At 45.4% G+C, this 19,503-nt stretch overlaps 1 protein-coding gene across 1 annotated transcript in view; it reads left to right on the top strand.

Moving 5' to 3' along the window:
• Positions 1-19,503, top strand: part of LOC137356091 (ADP-ribose glycohydrolase MACROD1-like) — an 866,553-nt gene that overhangs the window by 811,006 nt on the left and 36,044 nt on the right. The window contains exon 7 of the mRNA XM_068021901.1: positions 10,522-10,552. Within this exon, the coding sequence (XP_067878002.1) occupies positions 10,522-10,552 (31 nt within the window). The remainder of the gene's footprint in view (positions 1-10,521; positions 10,553-19,503) is intronic.

The raw sequence follows: 19,503 nt of genomic DNA, 5'->3' as shown, positions 1-19,503 counted from the left end.
GGGATATGAGAAAGCTCTGGCTGGTAAAAGTAGGGAAAATCCCAAGATATTCTATAACAATGGGAAGAGGATATAACAATGGGGAAAGAGTAGAACCCATTAGGGACCAAGGGGGAAATCTGTTGGTGGAGCCAGAGGACATTGGTAGGGGGTTGAATGAATACTTCACATCTGTCTTCACCCAAGAGAAGGAGGATGTAGATATAGAACTCATAGAGAGACTGTGAAGTTCTTGAGCAAATTGTCATAGGGAGTGACAAGGTATTGGAGGTTTTGGCAGGCTTAAAAGTAGACAGATCTCCAGGTCTGGATGATTTGTATCCCAGGATGCTGTGGGAGGCAAGGGTGGAGATTGCAGGAGCTCTGACCCAAATTTTTAATTCCTCTGTGGCCACGGGGGAGGTGCCAGAGGACCGGAGACAGCTAATGTGGTCCCACTATTTAAGAAAGATTGTAGAGATAGGCCAGGGAACTATAGACCAGTGAATCTCACCTCAGTGGTAGGGAAACTATTGGAGACAATTCTGGAGGAGAGAATTTGGGGCGGCATAGTGGCACAGTGGTTAGCACCGCAGCCTCACAGCTCCAGCGACCCGGGTTCAGTTCTGGGTACTGCCTGTATGGAGTTTGCAAGTTCTCCCTGTGACCGCGTGGGTTTTCGCTGGGCACTCCAGTTTCCTCCCACAGCCAAAGACTTGCAGGTTGATAGGTAAATTGGCCATTATAAATTGCCCCTAGTATAGGTAGGTGGTAGGGGAAGGTGGGGATGTGGTAGGAATGTTCTCTTTGGCCTCCTTATCTCGAGAGACAATGGGTAAGCGCCTGGAGCTGGTCAGTGGTGTGTGGAGCAGCGCCTGGAGTGGCTATAAAGGCCAACTCTAGAGTCACAGGCTCTTCCACAGGTGCTGCAGAAAAATTTGTTTGTCGGGGCTGTTAGACAGTTGGCTCTCCCCTTGCGCTTTTGTCTTTTTTCCTGCCAACTGCTAAGTCTCTTCGACTCGCCACACTTTAGCCCCGCCTTTATGACTGCCCGCCAGCTCTGGCGAACGCTGGCAACTAACTCCCACAACTTGTGATCAATGTCACAGGACTTCATGTCGCGTTTGCAGACGTCTTTGAAGCGGAGACATGGATGGCCGGTGGGTCTGATACCAGTGGCGAGCTCGCTGTACAATGTGTCTTTGGGGATCCTGCCATCTTCCATACGGCTCACATGGCCAAGCCATCTCAGGCGCCGCTGACTCAGTAGTGTGTATAAGCTGGGGATGTTGGCCGCCTCGAGGACTTCTGTGTTGGAGATACGGTCCTGCCACCTGATGCCAAGTATTCTCCGGAGGCAGCGAAGATGGAATGAATTGAGACGTCGCTCTTGGCTGACATATGTTGTCCAGGCCTCACTGCCATAGAGCAAGGTACTGAGGACACAGGCTTGATACACTCGGACTTTTGTGTTCCGTGTCAGTGCGCCATTTTCCCACACTCTCTTGGCCAGTCTGGACATAGCAGTGGAAGCCTTTCCCATGCGCTTGTTGATTTCTGCATCTAGAGACAGGTTACTGGTGATAGTTGAGCCTAGGTAGGTGAACTCTTGAACCACTTCCAGAGCGTGGTCGCCAATATTGATGGATGCAGCAGTTCTGACGTCCTGCCCCATGATGTTTGTTTTCTTGAGGCTGATGGTTAGGCCAAATTCATTGCAGGCAGCCGCAAACCTGTCGATGAAACTCTTCAGTGTGAGATGTTAAAGCAGCATCGTCAGCAAAGAGGAGTTCCCTGATGAGGACTTTCCGTACTTTGGACTTTGCTCTTAGACGGGCAAGGTTGAACAACTTGCCCCCTGAGGAAAATTCCTTCTTCAGAAGACTTGAACGCATGTGACAGCAGCAGGGAGAAGAAAATCCCATAGAGTGTGGGTGCGAGAACACAGCCCTGTTTCACGCCACTCAGGATAGGAAAGGGGTCTGATGAGGTGCCGCCATGTTGAATTGTGCCTCTCATGTTGTCATGGAATGAGGTAATGATACTTAGTAGCTTTGGTGGACATCCAATCTTTTCTAGTAGTCTGAAGAGACCACGTCTGCTCACAAGGTCAAAGGCTTTGGTGAGATCAATGAAAGCAATGTAGAGGGGCACGTAGGAATGTAGGATTAGTATAAATGGGTGGTTGTTGGTCGGCACGGACTCGGTGGGCCGAAGGGCCTGTTTCAGTGCTGTATCTCTAAAATAAATAAATAAATCTATCTCCACTTTTGATTAGGAATAGTCAGCATAGCTTTGTCAGAGGGAGGTCATGCCTAACAAATTTGATTGAATTTTTTGAGTATGTGACCAGGTATGTCGATGAGGGTAGTGCAGTTGATGTAGTTTACATGGATTTCAGCAAAGCCGTTGACAAGGTCCCACATGGGAGACTTATCAAGAAAGCAAATGCACATGGGATACAGGGTAACTTGATAAGGTGGATTCAAAATTGGCTTAGCTGTAGGAGACAGAGTGATGACAGACGGCTGTTTTAGTGACTGGTAGCTAGTGTCCAGTGGCGTACCACAGGGATCTGTGCTCGGTCCCCTATTGTTTGTCATTTATATAAATGACATAGATGACTGTGGGGGGGGGTTAGGATCAGTAAGTTCGCAGATGACACAAAGATTGGCCGAGTGGTTAACAGTGAGGTTGAGTGTCTTGGGTTACAGGAAGATATAGACGGCATGGTCAAATGGGCAGAAAAGTGGCACATGGAACTTAACCCTGAAAAGCATGACGTGATACACTTTGGAAGGAGTAATGTGACACGGAAGTATTTAATGAATGGCCTGACACTTGGAAGTTCCGAGGAACAAAGGGGCCTCGGCGTGTTTGTCCATAGATCTCTGAAGGCAGAAGGGCAGGTTAATAGGGTGGTGAAAAAGGCATATGGGACATGTGCCTTTATCAATCGAGGCATAGATTACAAAAGCAGGGAAGTCATGTTGGAGTTGTACAGAACTTTGGTAAGGCCACAGCTGGAGTACTGTGTGCAATTCTGGTCGCCGCATTATAGGAAGGATGTGATTGCACTGGAGGGGGTGCAGAGGCGATTCACCAGGATGGTGCCTGGGATGGAACATTTAAGCTATGAAGAGAGGTTGGTTAGGCTTGGGTTGTTTTCGCTGGAGGAGAGAAGACTAAGGGGTGACCTGATCGAGGTGGACAAGATTATGAGGGGCATGGACAGGGTGGATAGGGAGCAGCTGTTCCCCTTAGTTGAAGGGTCAGTTACGAGGGGACACAAGTTTAAGGTGAGGAGTAGGAGGTTTAAGGGGGATTTGAGGAAGAATTTTTTACCCAGAGGGTGGTGACGGTCTGGAATGCACTGCCTGGGAGGGTGGTAGAGGCGAGTTGCCTCACATCCTTTAAAAAGTACCTGAATGAGCACTTGGTACGTCATAACATTCAAGGCTATGGGCCAAGTGCTGGCAAATGGGATTAGGTAGACAGGTCAGGTGTCTTTAATGCATCGGTGCAGACTCGATGGGCCGAAGGGCCTCTTCACTGTATTATTCTGTGATTCTGACATTGGAGGTGTCAGGAAGCGCATTCCAGGCCCTGCTAAGATGATACAATCCACTGGACTGGTTAAACCAGCTGGTCACATGACTGACTGGCTGGTCCAGGTTTTTTGAACTAGCCACAGGACAGTTTGAATTCAGAAGGCAGTGTGCAACTGAAACTGAAACAAGCAAGTCTCTCACCTGACTGTCTCTCTCTGTCTCGTTTTCTCCACAAGCCACATGACCCACGGAAGACAGATAAATCTAAGCGAGCAAAGACTTCTACATCGGAACAAGTTGAAGCGTGAACTGGACCCCAATGAATTGCAAGACTTACTGGCAACCAAAGCCTCCACATTGAACTTAAAGGACTGTAACTACCAGATATTGCCTCAAACTTTTCCCCTTTGTTCTTTTCTACTTTTGCTGTCTCTATCTGCATATGTGTTTATCCCGTACACATGCTAGCGTGGTCGCGTCACATATTCGTAGTTGTTAACCGGATTCGAGTTTAAGATTAGTAAACTTCTACCTTTCTTGTTTAAGTCTAAGGAAATCTGTTTGATTTCCTTGCCTTACAATTGGAGCAGTGAACAAGGATTCACAAAGTGGGAGCTAAAAACAGTGTTTTTAAATTAAGCCCTGTTACAGTTAAACCAGGCAAAGGCTGAGAGGGAACCCCTTGGACCCCTTCACACCTGGTGGTAACAATCTGCACAGGTGGAGGCTGTGGGGAAATGATGATGACGCTGCACCATCTGAGGATTCCTTCTCCTGCTCCTTAGGTGGACTGCAGGCCCCTGCTGTCAGCGGCTGGCTGTCCTTCTGTAGTGCTGAGACCTGCATGTGAAAACACTAACAGTTAGGGACTAAGGATTCATATCTCCTCCTTCCATCCATGCCTGCTGTGGATCTCCATATGTCCAGTGGTGGACACATCAGCTTGATGCCTCTCTCGGGTTCCCACTCCAGTCTTGCCATCTGAAATTGCGCAACCGCCCTGCGATTCAGCCGGTTCTGGGGCCTGCCTGTCACTGGTGTCCGTGATTTGATTGTCAGGGATTTCTACGTATGACTTAAGAGCGGAAGTAGGCCACTTGGTCCCTCAAGCCTGCCCTGCCATTCAACCAGATCATGGCTGATCTGATTGTAGCCTCAACTCCACATAGTAGTGGGAAGTTGTGTGTGGAATCAGAGGAGATAGGGGAAGTGTTAAATGAATATTTTGCATCAGTATTTACAGTAGAGAAAGAAAATGTTGTTGAGAATACTGAGATTCAGGCTACGAGGCTAGATGGGATTGAGGTTCACAAGGAGGAGGTGTTAGCAATTTTGGAAAGTGTGAAAATAGATAAGTCCCCTGGGCCAGATGGGATTTATCCTAGGATTCTCTGGGAAGCTAGGGAGGAGATTGCAGAGCCTTTGTCCTTGATCTTTATGTCGTCATTGTCGACAGGAATAGTGCCGGAAGACTGGAGGATAGCAAATGTTGTCCCCTTGTTCAAGAAGGGGAGTAGAGACAGCCCTGGTAATTATAGACCTGTGAGCCTTACTTCGGTTGTGGGTAAAATGTTGGAAAAGGTTATAAGAGACAGGATTTATAATCATCTTGAAAAGAATAAGTTCATTAGAGATAGTCAGCACGGTTTTGTGACGGGTAGGTCGTGCCTCACAAACCTTATTGAGTTTTTCGAGAAGGTGACCAAACAGGTGGATGAGGGTAAAGCAGTGGATGTGGTGTATATGGATTTCAGTAAGGCGTTTGATAAGGTTCCCCACGGTAGGCTATTGCAGAAAATACGGAAGTATGGGGTTGAAGGTGAGTTAGAGCTTTGGATCAGAAATTGGCTAGCTGAAAGAAGACAGAGGGTGGTGGTTGATGGCAAATGTTCATCCTGGAGTTTAGTTACTAGTGGTGTACCGCAAGGATCTGTTTTGGGGCCACTGCTGTTTGTCATTTTTATAAACGACCTGGAAGAGGGTGGAGAAGGGTGGGTTAGTAAATTTGCAGATGACACTAAGGTCGGTGGAGTTGTGGATAGTGCCGAAGGATGTTGTAGGGTACAGAGGGACATAGATAGGCTGCAGAGCTGGGCTGAGAGATGGCAAATGGAGTTTCATGCGGAAAAGTGTGAGGTGATTCACTTTGGAAGGAGTAACAGGAATGCAGAGTACTGGGCTAATGGGAAGATTCTTGGTAGTGTAGATGAACAGAGAGATCTTGGTGTCCAGGTGCATAAATCCCTGAAGGTTGCTAACCAGGTTAATAGGGCTGTTAAGAAGGCATATGGTGTGTTAGCTTTTATTAGTAGGGGGGTCGAGTTTCGGAGCCACGAGGTCATGCTGCAGCTGTACAAAACTCTGGTGAGACCGCACCTGGAGTATTGCGTGCAGTTCTGGTCACCGCATTATAGGAAGGATGTGGAAGCTTTGGAAAAGGTGCAGAGGAGATTTACTAGGATGTTGCCTGGTATGGAGGGAAGGTCTTACGAGGAAAGGCTGAGGGACTTGAGGTTGTTTTCGTTGGAGAGAAGGAGGAGGAGAGGTGACTTAATAGAGACATATAAGATAATCAGAGGGTTAGATAGGGTGGATAGTGAGCGTCTTTTTCCTCGGATGGTGATGGCAAACACGAGGGGACATAGCTTCAAGTTGAGGGGTGATAGATATAGGACAGATGTGAGAGGTAGTTTCTTTACTCAGAGAGTAGTAAGGGCGTGGAACGCCCTGCCTGCAGCAGTAGTAGATTCGCCAACTTTAAGGGCATTTAAGTGGTCATTGGATAGACATATGGATGAAAATGGAATAGTGTAGGTCAGATGGTTTCACAGGTCGGCGCAACATCGAGGGCCGAAGGGCCTGTACTGCACTGTAATGTTCTAAAAAAAAATCTAATTCCCGCGTACCCCCGATAACCTTTCACTCCCCCCCCCCCCCTTGCTTATCAAGAATCTATTTACCTCTGCCTTAAAAATATTCAAAGACTCTGCTTCCACTGCCTTTTGAGGAAGAGGGTTCCAAAGACCCACGACCCTCTGAGAGAAAACATTTCTCCTCATCTCTGTCTTAAATGGGTGACCCCTTATTTTTAAACAGTGACCCTTAGTTCTAGATTCTCCCACAAGGGGAAACATCCTTAACATCCTTTCCACATCCACCCTGTCAAGACCCCTCAGGATCTTATATGTTTCAATCAAGTTAATCTTCTAAACTCCAGCAGATATAAGCCTAGCCTGTCCAATCTTTCCTCATAAGACAACCTGCCCATTCCAGGTATTTATCGAGTAAACCTTCTCTGAACTGCTTCCAACGCATTTACATCTTTCCTTAAATAATGAGACCAATGCTGTACATTTCTGTACAATACCGTATACAATTCCACCACTTGTCTTTGTCCTCTCTTTAGTTTTGTGGGTCCATTTCTCCTCCAGGCAGAAGGAGGGACACTGAGTTTCCACGCAAAGACTAGCACAGTACATATGCTGGTGACGTCCCTTTGGCCCATGATGAGGGCTCCTGAATGCCTCCTCCACACATCCGTTCTCAAGGGACGTGTTGGGGGTGAGCAAATATATATGTCTGGCTGTTGTCGAGATGCTGCCATGCATCATTCGGCAGCTGGTGTTGGCACTCCCTGTTGTTGGTCACTCCGTCCCCATGTAGAACACCGATTTGCATTGCCACATGCAAGAGATGAGAGCAGTATGTAGGACTTGCCCTGCAGAGTGGAGGAGGTCATTGATTCATATGTGGCACAGCACCCAGGATCGGGGGATGACCCCACAGCTGCTGACTTCCTCTGCTATCTCCATCCAGGTTGCTTGTCCTCTCCCTTGCAGCCTGGCGGAGAGCCTGCAGGGAGGCATCGCGTGACTGTGGGGCTGCCTGGTGCTTTCCCTCTGGCATGATTCCTGCACCCTCCTGGTCGCCTCCTTAACGCCCCAGTTGAACTGCAAGCCTTCCGTTGGATTGAACAATGGTCAGCCTCTGAGTTTCCTGGATTGGAAATGGTCAGCTCTCAGGTTAGCCTTAAAGAATTGCCCTTTCTGGTATTCTGCTGCACCATTTGGAGCAAGACTGGACTGATTGCAGGGCTGACAGGCCTTTAGTAACGGTGCCTGTACCTGCCTCCCCATCAGCTGATGCTATGATCGGCACCTTGTGGTCTGCCCCTCCACCAGCATTGGATGGGCCCCACGCCTCCAGGCATTAATTGGCTGGTCATGGCGTGATCACGGTTGGCCGGCCACATTTTTCCCGTGCGGCGACAGCACCCACTTCCAGGGCCGCTGCTGAGACCTGCACCAGGTGCATGGAATTCAGCCCAAAAGGTGGTACATGTTTGGAACTCTCTTCCGCAAATGGCAATTGATGCTAGAGCAATTATTAACTTTAAATCTGAGATTGATAGATTTACGCTAACCATATCTATTAACAAATATGGGCCAGAATTGGATTTATGGAGTTAGGTCGCAGATCAGTCATGATCTCATTGAATGGTGGAATAAGCTCAAGGGGTTGAATGGACTACTTCTGTTCCTATGAACCCTGATCTGAATATCTCTCCCAACATATGTATCCTGCATATTAGATTCACTGTTATTTCCACTTGGTGGGACCATATGGCAACTGTGCAACTAATGCCAGCTCATTTCCATATTCACCAGGGATCGCACCTTCTTATCATCACTTTAAATTAAATGATTGCAGTTAGCAAAGTACTCCAGCTCATTTTAGCAGCAGTTGGCAGGGAGCGTTCTTGGCCGCCAGGTATCACGGGTTGTGCAATCTCCATCTGCCAACGGTTGTACCTTGATAAGTTGCTGCTTACAGCACCTGCACAATTCTCCTGTATCACAAGCACTGGATGAGCATAAAGAAGGCCAGCTCGACTCCTCTGTTCTTAATTCATAAAATTTCCTAAAGAATATTTTTGGGAAAAAAAATCTTTTCAGCCTGTGGACCATGTCGTACCACCTATCCCTCAAGGAAAGGTTTGTACAGAAAAACACCTTTGATCACAAGTTCATCCAGCATGGTCTGCACGCAATGTCCTCGAGCCCTGTGGGAAACGGAGATGGTGGATCCTGTCAAATGGTTCCCTGAGCAGACTGTTAAAGTCATTTGGCAGAATGCCTCATCGTCAGACCTTTCGAGCAAGCACCGAGACATAGCTTCACTGATGGTGAGAAGGGCCTTCCCCGTCAAATCCTTCATGCACATGTGGAGTCTCAGCACCACCGCACACTGTCCCTCGTGGCCCACCTAATTCTGGAATGCTCCTTTGCAAAGAAGGTCTGGAAATAGATGCAGTGGTTTTTGTTGAGGCTCATTCTCAGCAGCTCTGTAACGCAGGACTCTGTGCTCTACGCGGTTCCCAGTGTAGCAAACTGAGATAAACAGCAGCTGCTGCTGGAGGACCATCAGCTTGGTGAAAGGCGCACTTTGGTCTGCCTGAAACGTACTGGTCTTCCAGTCCATGACCAAGTGTTGCAGGCTGGCACATTCTAAGGTCCAGGATTATATGCTGAGCGACACACTGAAGCTTGGGGCAGCCGCCACAAAGGGAAAGGCCACTGTCCAAGGCCTTCCTGCCACAGTACACCGAGGGGCAAGAACCCACGTAAAACTCATGTATGCTTGACATGAAATACTTATTCTAAATATAATCTGTAATTGTATGTGTAGTGAGGCACCGCAGAGTGCCACATACAGTATTGAAAGAAATTGAACTGTATTGCATTTATGTAAATTTGAACTGTTACGTACTTGAAAACATTTTATGAATATAGTATATTTTTGGGAAAAAAAATCTTTTCAACCCCGTGGTTCATGGCCTCCAACAAACCCAATAATGCAGCACTCCCCATAGAAAACAGCAAGGGCCATGCTTGTGGGTCACAGGTCTCAAAACACAAAGAACTCCCATTTATACAGTGCCTTTCATGACTTCAGGATGTCCCAAAGCATTTTACAGCCAATTAAGTACTTAGTTTTTTTAGTTTTAGAGATACAGCACCGAAACAGGCCCTTCGGCCCACCGAGTCTGTGCCGACCATCAACCACCCATTTATACTAATCCTACACTAATCCCATATTCCTACCACTTCCCCACCTATCCCTATATTTCCCTACCAACTACCTATACTCGGGGCAATTTATAATGGCCAATTTGCCTACCAACCTGCAAGTCTTTTGGCTTGTGGGAGGAAACCGGAGAAAACCCACGCAGACACAGGGAGAACTTGCAAACTCCACACAGGCAGTACCCAGAATTGAACCCTGGTCGCTGGAGCTGTGAGGCTGCGGTGCTAACCATTGCGCCACCCTACTTGTTGGAAGTGTAGCAGTAATTTGACCCACATGGCATTGTAAACCATTCTGAGACTATTAATTGGATGAAGATTGTACCCAAACTTGACCCCCTTGTCAGAAACAATAGATCCTTTTTTTCAGTATTTTTGTGTTGGAAAGCGATTCAACAGATTAATTGGTGGCTTAATTGGATCGTCAACTCTGGTTGGACATGCTCCTGAGTGTTTCATAAAATGACCTGGCGCCTCCAACTGTCCCCCTTGGTCAAATAGCTGCCTTTTCCTTCTGAAATATTTTTATAAGTAATAAACAGAGTGTTCAAAGTAAGTGACAAAAAAACACCCAAGTTATTGCTCTATGATTATTTCTGCTGTGTTGTTCACAACAGTGCCCTTTAGATTAGTCTTCAATTCCTGGAGACTCCAAGACAGTGCTGGAGGGCGGACAACCTGACTCTCGGGTATTCCCGGAGCCGAGCTCAAAAGTGGCATTGAAAGATGACCAGGATCACTTCAGCTACTGGGAATAGTGTGTGGCACATGGAGTCATAAAAGTATGTGAGAAAACACATTTAAACACAGGAGACCAAGCAAATTAATAAGGTAGCAATGTCCATTTAAAAAACAAATTGAATGAGTAAAAAGCACAAGTTGATTGACTGTTTGTTTTATTGCAGGCTTTTCCCTGTATCTCGACTGGAATATATGGTAAGTTATAAAGTCACTTTATTAATTCTTCAACTTTTTGCCCAGTAAATTAAAAAGCCATTTTCCAGTGTTAGGCACTGGAATGGGAATTACTACAGGGGAAAAGCAACAGCTCCTATTCAGATCCATAAAAAGTGTTGCTGTTTCTGCACAGACTAGGAGGAGGCCATTCAGCCCCTGATCTGTATCTTAACTCCATCTACCCACTTTGTTTCCGTAACCTTTTATCCCCGACCCAACAAAAATCTATCAGTCTCAGTTTTGAGATTTTCAGTTGATTCTCAGCCTCAGCAACTTTTTGGGGGAGAGAGTTCCAGATTTCCACTCCCCATTGTGTGAAGAAGTGCTTCCTGACATCAACCCTGAACAGCCTGGCTGTAATTTTAAGGTTACTCTCCCTTGTTCCAGACTTCCCCACTTTGGCACAGATGCTCCCAGAAAGCAGCACCATGAGACTCCAGCCCCAGTTTCTGTGTTACCACCTTTTCGCATCAAAAGATTCCAGCCCCAATCTCTGTGTTACTACCTCTCAGCATTGTCAAGCCAGCCACTCACTTATGCACAGAATCATCATCTTCTCTCCATATTTTTATGAAGACTTCAGCCAAAATGACAGTAACAAGTGAATAAAAAATGAAATGGTATATCTGCTTTAAATAATCGCACTGGAGTCCACATCAGTCTTGTTTGAATTCGCTGGCATGCACTTCAAGTGGCCTGTGGTGGGTCATTTGGGCTCTTGTTAGGAAACACCAGTGCTCCAGAGCTAGCCGCACCCCTAGCCAAGCTGTTCCAGTACGGCTACACACTGGCAACTACCCGACAATGTTGAAAATTGCCCAGGTATGTCCTGTCCACAAAAAGCAGGACAAATCAAATGCAGCCAATTACCGCCCCATCAGTCCACTCTCAATCATCAGCAAAGCCGTTGTCAATGCTATCAAGCAGCACTTACTCAGCAATAACCTGCTCACTGATGCTCAGTTTGGGTTTCACCAGGGGCATTGGGCTCCAGACCTTAATACAGCCTGGGTCCAAATATGGACAAAAGGCCTGAATTCCAGAGGTGAGGTGAGGGTGACTGCCCTTGACATCAAGGCAGCATTTGATTGAGTTCATCATCAAGGAGCCCTAGCAAAATGCAAGTCAGTGGGAATCAGAGGGATAAATCTCCACTGGTTGGAGTCATACCTAGCACAAAGGAAGATGGTTATGGTTGTTGGAGGCCAATCATCTCAGCTCCAAGACATCAATGTTGCAGTTTCTCAGCGCAGTGTCTTACGCCCAACCATCTTCAGCTCCTTCATCAATTAACTTTCCTCCATCATAAGGTCAGAAGTGAGATGATCGCTGATGATGGCACAGTGTTCAGTAGCATTCGTGACTCCTCAGATACTGAAGCAGTCTGTACCCACATGCAGCAAGATCTGGACAACATCCAGGCTTGCTCTGATCAGTGACAAATAACATTCATGACACACAAGTGCCAGGCAATGATCATCTCCAACAGGAGAGAATCTAAACAACCCCCCTTGACATTCAAAGGCATTACCATTGCTAAATCCCCACCATCACCATCCTGGTGGGGGGGGGTGGGGGTTACCATTGACCAGAAACTTAATTGGACCAACCATATAAATACTTTGGCTACAAAAGCAGGTCAGAGAATGGGAATACTGCAGCGAGTAACTCATCTCACTTCCCAAAGCCTGTCCACCATCTACAAGGCACAAGTCAGGAGTATAATAGAATACTGTCCACTTGCCTGGATGAGTACAGCCCCAAAAACACTAAAGAAACTCGACACCATCCAGAACAAAGCATCCCGTTTATCGGCACCCCATCCCCACCTTAAACATTCACTCCCAGTGCTCAGTGGCTGCAGTGTGTACCATCTACAAGATGCACTGCAACAACTTGCCAAGGCTCCTTCAACAGCACCTTCCAAACCTGTAATCTCTATCCCCAAGAAGGCAAATGCAGCAGATGCATGGGAATGCCATCATCTGCAAGTTCCCCTCGAAATCACACACCATCCTGACTTGGAAATATAGCACCGTTCCTTCTCTGTTGCTGGGTCAAGATCCTGGAAGTCCATCCCTAACAGCACTATGGGTGTACTTACACCACACGGACTGCAGCAGTTCAAGAAGGCAGCTCACCACCACCTTCTCATGGGAAATTAGGGATGGGCAACAAATGCTGGCCTTGCCAGTGGCACCTACATCCCATGAACGAATGAAAGAAAAGGTAATTTACATGCAGATTTCCTCCATTTGACCCTCATTTACTCTACAGTTTTATGAGGTCTGTTGGAACTTCAGGCCCCTCAGTGCTTACGTATGAAAGATCAGTTAAATCTCCCACAGGTTAAAGATACAGGAAGTGCTTTAACAATTTTCTTTTAACTAGGCAGTCTCGCATGGTGCTGCTCACTGGTGAATGCAGGACATTGGAGCATGGAGACTGAGTTCCTGTTAATGAGTGACAGGCTCGGATGCAGTGTTACAGAGGAGGAGTGAAAAACAAATGTAGAGTTTCTCATATTTGTCTTGGTGCGGCAGGGAAGTCAGGAGTTGATGCTTGGTGATGGGGGTTGTGGGGAGTGGCATACACCTGGGGTCACTCCTAACAGAGCAAGGCACAGAGTGCGCTGACCAGCTGGGAGAGGTGCGATGGTACCGGCCCCTCACTTGGTAAGGAGATTGCTACTGTGTCTTTAAAATAAAAGTCGTCCAATCCTGGCCTTGCTCCGCCCAACTCCCAGAAGGAACTCATTTGGGCCAGAACCGAAGCCGATATGCCCCTTGGTATACTAACCTCTGATCTTAGGGCAGGTCCCCCATCGACATAGAGAGTTTGGAAGGCGAGGGAAAGCTTAGAGAATAATACAGATCAGGGAATGAGATTGATGTGTGATGGTATTCCTGTATTCAGTGATCAGCAGAGGAGGTGAGGCCAGCAGTGGGAACACCTCCCCTAGGCCTCACCTCCTCTGCTAATCACTGAATATAGGAATACTGTCACACATCAATCTCATTCCCTGATCTGTATTATTCTCTAAGCTTTCCCTTGCCTTCCAAACTCTCTTGTCAAAAGATCTGTCATTTCCTCCTCCCAAAGAGTTTGAACTTTGTGGTCAGCATTTCCACCGACTATTGTATGTTGTGACATTCTGCTTTATTTTTGCCAGTTTTGCCTTTGGATAAGAGCATTGGCGATTGATACAGGCTGTTAATCCCATGGATATTGTGACCTCCATTACCTTCTCTCTTCCATAATCTCATGTGTGATATAATTTGTATAATCCTACTATTTTCACCTCCAATGTCTTACTTTCCACTTTCTTGTTAGTGTTTATATACCTATTTTGAAATTGTTTACAACTCCAACTTTCTATCTAATGCATAATTGTACCATTTAGTTCACAGTTAGGGCCATGCCTTGGTGATGATCCTTACATTGTGTCATTTTTAAACATTTTTTTCCTTTAAGTGTAAATGAAGGCATTGACCACTTTGATGATGTACTCTGACAAAACCCTTCTCAATATATTTGAGGAATTGTGGCTCAATGTTAACATTCTCATCTCTAAGTCATGAGATGGTGGGTTCAGGTCCCACTCCAGAATATTAAAATCCAGCCTGACACTCTCCATTGCCAATACTGACAGAGGGGCACTGCTGAGGGAGTGCTGCACTGTTGGATGTGCTGTCTTTTGGTTGAGATGTTGAATCAAGGCCTGTCAGGTGGGCATAAAAGATCCACAACCACTATTTGAAGAAGAACAGGGAATTTCTCTTCCTGGTGTCCTGTGTTCCAATATTTATCCTACAACCAGTGCCTGAAAACAGATGATCTGATTATTATCAATTTGCTGTTTGTGGGAGCTTGTTGTATGCAAATTGGCTGCTGCATTTCCCACATTACAACAGTGACCAAAAGTACTTCATCAGCTTTAAAGTATATTGGGATGTCCTGTGGTTGCAAAAGGCGTGATATAAATACAAGACTTTTTTTTGCTTTGACCGACTATCCCTTTAAAGTACAAATCAGAGCTTGCAGAGAGAGCTCAGTCACTGAATTGTAATTTTCAAACTTGTTTTTCTGAGCTACTTCTAACATGGTTGAGTATTGCGCAGCTGGGTTGGCAACATTTGGGAGATTTATATTTGTTAAATGCTTCATTAGCTACTTGAGAAGTGGAAAAGCATTGTCGGCACAGATTCATCATGATTGGCAGATATTTGTTTGTTTCCACTAACAGATAGAAGCTTGTTAAAATCACATATTCCAATATTTTACAGTGCTGTAATGTGCTTCTTGGGGGAGTGGGGTAGTTGTGGGGGGCAGCAAAGGAATTCATCTCGCACACTATTCCGGACTATTCTGTGTCTCTCATGGAAAATATTCCCTGTGGAATTATTACTCTCTGAATAACGTGCTCCCAGCCTTCTGTCCGTGTGATATTCCGGACTGGTTGTAAATCTTGGAAAGGAATTTGTCACAGTATTTTTTTCATTATTAGTCCTGGGCTTTTCTAGCTCTCCCAGATGACATGGTTGTGGGTGCAGGTGTTTGGGGTGGCGGGTGGGGAGAGTTTGGGGGAGGGCATGGGGTTGGGGTATGGAGAGGAAGTGTTCAGTCACAATGCTGCAGCCATCATGAGCTTGGGCCAGGCTTGGTGGACTAGCTGATTGTTTCCTGCCTGTCAGTCTTGTATGTTCTAATACTCACAATTCATTTCCCAGCTTTTTGGATAGCTCACTCCCAGATCTGTGTTACCCCCTGGGCAACCCATTCCTGTCTGATTTGTTCACTGTCTTGTCTCTGTTGCATTCTGTGTGGCTCATTTCCTTGTTATTATTTTCTGTCATGTGACTCCCAGACCTCTCTCGCTTTCTGGTTATCTTACTTCCAAGCCTTTATTACATTTTTAGTAACTCACTGTCAGGTCTCTACTACTGGTTTGGGTCACTCACTCCCAACTTTCTATTACTGCCTAGGTTACTGGAGTTGCCAACCCCACAGGATTGCCCTGGAGTCTCCAGGAATTAAAGATTAATCTCCAGGACATTGCTTTGCACAAACCTGGAAGAACTATCAGAGGCAATAAAAAAAGATTCTGTGTTTTATTAAATTTTCGTTCAGTACATTTATTTATGAGTTATAAAAATATTAGTCATGGGGGATTCTTGACTGACAGTAAAGAATCTTCCAATCTTGTAATGAAGAGTCTGTTTGCTTTCTGATTGGTGCAGAAAGGCTGTGCAGCACGTATTTGGACATGTTGGGTGACCAATGGCAGGACTGTAGGGCCAGGGCAGTTGAAGGCAGGAGGTCATGTGTTGACATTCCAGCAATATGTCCAACAAGAATTGTCAACTCTCTGGGTTACTCACTTCCAGCTCTATTATTCCCTAGTTAGCACTCCCAGCTTTGTATTATTCTCTGCATAACTCATTCCTGGACCTCTATTACTTTCTAAGTAATTCACTCCTTGCTATCCATTCTGTGTAGGAATCAGCAATTTGCAGAAATCCCTGGTGAGATAACATTTTGGTTAGCATTTTAAGTGTAAATTTTCCTGTCATATTTCCAATTTTCGGCTGCTTCATGAATATGGATGGTTTTGTGCTTTGCCACTGTGTGGTGTTTCTATACATTGATAATTTTGAAATAAGAAAAAATAAAGTAGTTTACGTTATAATGAGCCTGATAAATGAATTGAAATGGAAATGAACAGGGCCAGCGTTTTAATCTGCAGTGATTGACAGTCATGGGCAGCAAACAAAACAGGCAGTCCCCAACCTCATTACCATCTCTTTGTCTCATTTACAATTGGAGAAAGTTCTCTCTAATGCTTTACAGTGAGGATATTGTTTGTGATGTCTCTGTTAGAGACGTTGATCTGAAAATTGGGCCATGTAGCATCCTTTTTTTTCAGGCGCTATGCAGCCTCTTAAAATGGTGGGCAGAAAGCACGCACTGTCTTCCAAAATGGTTGCTCCCGAATTTCTAGGCCAGAATCTTAAAGAGTCTACTACACCAAGGAGTGTTAGTGAGTAGTGGAGTAAATCAGAGAGATGGAGCTATGGTATATCAGAGAGTGAAGGAATTGGTATATTAGGCGCGTGAGGTGGTGTAGCTTCGAGAGGGTAAGAAATTAGGCATGCTAGAGAATGGGGCACAGTAAAATCAGAGAGTGGAGTATATTGTACAAATAGAGAGTGAGAAATTGCATATATTGGAGAGGGAACGATAGTATAACAGAGAGTGAAGGATTTCACACACCAGAGTGCATAATGTGAGACATATTGGAGTGTGCTACCATGAGTGACACTGGATATATATGATAGTGTTACCATGAGTGACATGGAATATATTAGAGACTGCTATCATGGGTAATGCGGGATATATGAGAGTGAGTTGCCATGGGTGACCAGGAATATATCAGAGTGTGTTTGATGAATTACTTGGAATATATCAGAGAATGTTACCATGAATGACACTGGATATATCACTGGATATATTTAGCACCGCAGCCTCACAGCTCCAGGGACCCGGGTTCGATTCTGGGTACTGCCTGTGCGGAGTTTGCAAGTTCTCCCTGTGACCGCGTGAGTTTTCGCCGGGTGCTCCAGTTTCCTCCCACAGCCAAAGACTTGCAGGTTGATAGGTAAATTGGCCATTATAAATTGCCCCTAGTGTAGGTAGGTGGTAGGAAATATGGGATTACTGTAGGGTTAGTATAAATGGGTGGTTGTTGGTCAGCACAGACTCGGTGGGCCGAAGGGCCTGTTTCAGTGCTGTATCTCTAAATAAAAAAATATCAGCGTGTGTTACCATGAGTTACTTGGGATATATCAGAGTGTTACCCTGATGGCAGGGCATATATCAGAGTGATACCATGAGTGACATGGGATATATTGGAAAGTGTTACCCTGAGTGACATGTGTAATAACCGAGGCAGGAGGAGTGCACTGTTATTCTAGTTCCACTTCTCCACGGGTCATAACTCATTTTTAAATTTTTTCCCACTTACCGATAAGATCAATAATAGACTCTATTTGTATCCCAGAATAAAACACACCAACCAGGTTTCTTTAATTAACAACAAAATTATCAGTTTATTATTAAAAAAAGTCTTAACAAGTGATGAAGTAAAGCATAAACACACAGATTGAAATATTAAAGTTCCCTTTTTACCTTAGCCCCTCACACTCACTCGCACACATCTACTGGTTAACGGGAAAAATAGAGGGATTTTTGTTTTTAGAGCTCTATTACAGACAAAAAAACACTTGGGCTGAATACTTGCTCGTTCTTGAAGAAACAGCAGATGAGATATGTTGTGTTCCGATACTGGCATACAGTCTGGTACACGTAGATGGGTCACTGGGATCTTTTAGAACAGTTCTTTTCAGTCGGCGTTGAGAATTAATTTAGCATGCTTTTCTTCAAAGAAAGGAGATGAGATGAGTTGACACAGTGGACTTCTCAGGGTCTTTTAGAGATGTGCTGGCAAGCTGAGCTGGGTTTTGGTCTTCTCTCCTTGGAAATTCTGTTCTTTCCTTGGAAGTTCTCTCCCTTTTTATGCAGTTCAACCTCAACTCAAAACAATTCAAAAGCGAAACTGACAACAGAGGTCAACCTTTTGACCTCCATCAATCTTTTGACCTCCATCAATCTTGACTTGTCACTTCTTTGTAAAGTATTTCTCCAGATGTCCAAAGTTCTCTGTTGTTTATTGAGCAGGAAGTCAGGTGGTTTCCCAGGAAGGCTTGTTGTTGCTGAAAGTCAGGTGGTTTCCTGGAAAGGCTTGTTGTTGTTGCTGGAAGTCAAGTGTTTTCATCACAAGACCTCTCAGTGCCCCTTTTAAAAAACATTTCCAGGGACTATTTTTCAAAGTCAAGTGGCCTTTACATGACCCCCTTTGGAAACTTCAAAATTTAACATTTCTTCAATCTTTCAAAACTGAAACCTCAAAAAATATATTTAACAAAACAGAGGCACTTCTGTAGCACATGGAATATATCAGCATGTGTTTCCATGAGTTACTTGGGATATATCAGACAGTGTTACCTTGAGTGACAAGGGATATATTGGAGAATGTCATTGAGGATCTGTCCCAGCAGATAAATTTGTTTCCCAGTGAGTGCTGATATCAGCCAGGGGACTAGTTGGAATTCTACAATTAGCCTCAGTGTCCATGTGTGGATAGTGGCTGAGGATAGTTTTAGATTTGGCTACGTCACCTCCGCAATTGAATACCTTAGTGTATACTGTCTGCTGACTGCACTATAGCAACTCACCAAGGCTTCTTCAACAGCACCTCCTGAACTCACAATCTTCACCACCTAGAAGGACAAGGACAGCAAGTGTATAGGAAAATCACCACCTCCAAGTCACACACCATCCTGACCTGAGAATATATTGATCATTCCTTCATCAGCACTGGGTCAGAATCCTGGAACACCTGACCTAACAGCACTGTGGGAGTCCACACGGACTGCAGTGGTTCAAGAAGAAGGCCCACCCGCTTCTCAAGAGGAAACTAGGGATGGGGAATAAATGCCAGCCTTGCCAGCGATGCCCACATCCCAAGAATGAATGTTTTAAAAACTTGGAAAGGGAACTGAGGGCTGCTAACACCTGAGGATCTTTATCCCAGCCTGAAAATTGGAGACAAAAATGTACTACTATTAAGAGATTAACTGCAGTGCCCAGTGTCATGGTATCAATCCACTTTGAGCAGGAGACAGAACTGAGTTTGGATCCTGAGCCTTGCACAATTTCCCTGCCAGTGTGGGAGTAATTTGGGTTATATGTAAGTGAAATGATAGATCAATTACTGTAAGATTTCTGAGCCTCCTTGCTGTGTTATTGCACTTCTACCGCAGTGATTCGGTTCTCCTGAGAACACCCACTATTACCCATTGCTTTGAATT

The sequence above is a fragment of the Heterodontus francisci genome, chromosome 44 (genome assembly GCF_036365525.1).
Source record: "Heterodontus francisci isolate sHetFra1 chromosome 44, sHetFra1.hap1, whole genome shotgun sequence".
Lineage (NCBI taxonomy): Eukaryota > Metazoa > Chordata > Chondrichthyes > Heterodontiformes > Heterodontidae > Heterodontus > Heterodontus francisci.
The sequence above is the reverse complement of the archived record's forward strand: the minus strand, read 5'-3'. Positions and strand labels throughout refer to the sequence as shown.